This window comes from Hippocampus comes, unplaced genomic scaffold (genome assembly GCF_001891065.2).
Source record: "Hippocampus comes isolate QL1 unplaced genomic scaffold, H_comes_QL1_v1.1 scaffold148, whole genome shotgun sequence".
NCBI lineage: Eukaryota > Metazoa > Chordata > Actinopteri > Syngnathiformes > Syngnathidae > Hippocampus > Hippocampus comes.
In genome coordinates, this window is record NW_017805006.1 from 268,693 (window position 1) to 272,556 (window position 3,864).

The 3,864-nt window shown below is 43.3% G+C and overlaps 1 protein-coding gene across 1 annotated transcript; it reads right to left on the reverse strand.

The window, feature by feature from the left end:
• Window positions 1-278: 278 nt before the first annotated feature.
• Window positions 279-3,796, reverse strand: LOC109509768 (UPF0711 protein C18orf21 homolog). Its single transcript, XM_019859619.1, has 3 exons — window positions 3,728-3,796; window positions 1,454-1,476; window positions 279-1,293 (listed from the first exon to the last, which is right to left on the reverse strand). The coding sequence occupies exons 1-3, from the start codon at window positions 3,790-3,792 to the stop codon at window positions 977-979; spliced, it is 405 nt and encodes a 134-aa protein (XP_019715178.1). The 5' UTR covers window positions 3,793-3,796; the 3' UTR covers window positions 279-976.
• Window positions 3,797-3,864: the final 68 nt, after the last annotated feature.

The window sequence follows — 3,864 nt, forward strand, 5'->3', positions numbered from 1 at the left end:
AGCGGCTTCGCACGCATTCGTGGCAGCCGAGCACCGTGCTGTGTAAGAGTGTCACACGGGCGGTTTGCAAGTCGCGCAATGCGACACAGCAGCTTCCGCCGAGCTCTTTGAGGCGGCACACCTCTCGGCTTTTAAGAGGAGACAAGTGGACGCTAATCACGGTGTCTGGGTTATTTGGTGTTTACGTGGAAGGAAGCGACTCGCATTCTAGCCCTGATCATCTTGCCGGTCCGGCACGAGTGGATGAGGCCTAATTGTTGGAGTCTCACTGTGCACTCCATGACTAGCGGTCGAAAGAGGCTAAAAATATTGCCGGGGGAGGAGGGTATCAGTTTACGAGGAAGTCGCGTGATGAAAACACTCCCCATCTGCGTTGACTAACGACAGAGTTGTGAGGTCACGGCTTCAAGAGACAATGAGGATGTAAACGGTCACAATTGTTGTTGTTTTGGTGAAAAACGTGCAGGCTGAAAACTGAAACGCAAACAACCTGTTCAGCAACGAAGCAATAGCAATCGTCAATTTCAACTCGTGATGAACAGGAACAAGGCTCCCCCTCAGAGTTGCGGCAACATTGGTCACATATGTTGTCGACCACACATTTATCAACCTCTGCCTTTCACATAGAACACTGAAAAGCGGAATGTTATCCCGAATGCCAACACGGAATCCCACACTGGGGTAATGAGATGACTTCAGCGCCACGTCCGCTGTGGCATTTCACTTTTGTGCTGTTGGCCCTCCTGAGGTAGCGCCGGGGAAGAATCTTTTCAGACGAGTACCAATCGAATTACCGCTAGCTTGTTTCGGTACTCTGGGACACACATGCACATATGAAGACTCTGTCGCCTTGTTGGCCGGATATATCGTTGCTCCACGAGGCATTCTAGTCTCCCAAAGCCTTGTGCAAAATGGCCGACTAGAAGACGAGATACCAAAACCACATGATGACCGATTGACTGGCGATGAGGTCGAATCAAGTCGGTTCAATACAGGAAGTAACGAGCCGAAACTGTACAATAACATTAGCACCAGTGTTTAAACCCCTGCCGGCATCTGTAGTCTGTCTCACCAGTACTGAGGAAGACTTCCAGAAGCGTTGCAGCAAGCGTTTCTGCACCAGGCCGAGCGCTTTACCCTCGGCTCTCCGCCGCAGGATCCTCTGCACCCTGGCGGACGGACGCCTTTTGGCTCGCAGGCGCACCCGATGGTTGTTGGGCCGCAGCCACTGAAAGCAGTACTTGCACACTGACATTTTGTCCAGCGCTACGGGGGATTGTGGCTTCTTTTCGTCTGGAAATGAGAGTAATCAAAAGTGTAACAACTGACGAGAAAGTCATTCCTAAACAACCATGCAACCATGATGTAATGTTCGCTAGTAGCAGGAAAACTGCTAGCTTATCTGAAATTTAGCAACACGACCATCATCTTCGTGAGGGGGCTTTTGACTTACCAAGGGATGCAAAATGCTTGTCACTGTGGAGTAAATTGATTAAAAAAAAAAAAGACATTAGACACATGACAATATGACACAAATGGAACTCTGCAAATGATTACTTAGTTGGCAGACAGGATGGAGAAACGGAGGCAAAAGAGATTTATATTTAAATATATACAAGTATAGCTAGCTCGACTCTAAATCAGCACTTAAGCTCCAAGCTCAAAAGACTGTCATCAGTTTTGGTGGCGACACTTGGTACAAGCGTCTAAAAGGAGTGGAAGCCAACTTGGACTCCGACAAACAATACATGGCGAGCCACCAAAATATAAAAATATATCACGAGCTTCAATTCCCTACTATGAGCCTCCACTTTTGGAGCGCCACCAATGACATCCTGGTATTTGGGCACTCATTGAAGTGAGCCAACGATAAGTCTGTCTAAAATTAGCTGCGGCCTTGAATCAATGAAGGGATTTATCTTTTTTTTTTTTGGGCTGCACGTGCATTTGGGAGGCCTGCAGATTGTTTGGGGTCAGATTTAATCTGGCAGAGGCGGGGGCGTTTGTTGATGTGCTCCAACCTGAAGGTGAAACATTACATGGAAGATACCAGGACAGATGAAGAGCGTCAACTAATTTTCCATCGCTCATCTCTCAAATCAGATTCAATCCGCCTCTAATCCACTCCCAATTAATAAACTCCTGGATTAAACTGTCAGTTTAATATTTAGAGTTCATGTCTGAAATAAAAAAAAAATGTGAATGACATGTCAATTAGTTTTGATACGCCCACTTGGCCATTACTGGCGGGTTCATTTTGTGCATAATTAAAAAAAATTATACTTTATACTACAATTAATTGTGTTAACTTTTTTTTAGTTTTTAATAAATGCAATTTTTTTAAGTCTTGAATTTGTAAAAAAAATATATATTTTTTTTATTTTTCACTAATGAAGGGTTCGGTGAATGTGCATATGAACTGGTTGGGTTCGGTACCTCTAACAAGGTTAAGAACCACTGTTCCAAACAAATGCATTTTTAACATTTTGTGTTCTATAGCGAGTCATGGTCTGCCCACCCACAAGGATGTAAATTTAAAGTTTTCATAATTAAGCATTGTCCATCTCTCCAATATTGGAGGTTCAAATTTGTCAGCAATTCGATAAAATGTCTTGCAGGGGTCCACAAAGCACAACTGGAAAAGGCCTAAATGAGTCTGAAATGGCTGCCTCTAACAAACACTGCAGACTACTTGTGCCTTTTTAGTCGAGGCTTCTTCAGACTTCATTGTGGGTCTCGTCATGATCGACATGTCTCCCAAATTTCATGTTGAGAAGGGAAACTAGCTTTGGGGGGACTGATTTTCCAAAAAGTTGAGTAATTACCGTTTCGCGTGTCATGGCATTGTCAAGTCACCCAACAAGAGCTAAAACAAAACTCAAACATTTCAGATTTGTCTGGGGCTCAACGGCTTATATGAGGTAGCAATCATACAAAAGATGTTACAAAATTTGATCCTTGAAGGACAAAATTGCCAACTTCTTGTGTTGTTTTCAGGCATGAACTCTTGAGCCATAACACGGACTTTGGTGGAGGTAACGGCCATGAAAGGACTGCTGAACCCAGGCGAGGATCTGAAAGAATTTTATTTTCCTGCAGCCTCTGCAGTGAGAGTCTGCCTGTCATAAACGAACGCTTCTTTATTTACATACTTGCCAGGCATTTCCTTTTAAGTGCAAGTTTCGTTGCGGCGATAAACAAGAGAGATGCTATCTGCAGGGTGCTGGAACGTCGCCCCAGACACGTACCGGCCAACTTTTCCGAGATTGCAAAGCATCACCGCACATTTCCCATCAGTGTGCATTTATTTATTTATGTATTTACTTATTGCAAACATAGTATGTGTGGCCGTGATTTTTTAATCACAAACATTGGACAGTCTCAAATGTCAAACGATCTCATCAACACATTATACAAATAAAGCAATTTTCTTTTGACTACCAATATTAAATTTGATTTAATTTACCACACTGATAATGTATCAAAACGGACATTTCTAATACTGTTACGTCAAAACGTATTTTCTGTAAGACTTTAATGTTGCGTTTTAATTGCTATGTTGATGTAACAACGACGCCTCCTATCCAAAATTTGAATGAGATTTCACATATGGTTTATTTTGCCTTTTAAATGTCCGATTTCCACCATCCTAACAAAGGTAATGGCAACGAGCGTTGTGAGGGTGAATTGTTAAGTGCTAAATAATAACAAATTACTGTTTTCTTACAGTAAAAAACGGGATTCCTCCGGACAGCTGTCTTGAAACAGCAAAGACGCGTTTAGCCGAAACATGTTCGACAAGAAAACATTAGAACCCCACCCCGTGACGCTGCCCCCCCCCCACACACACACACACATACACAC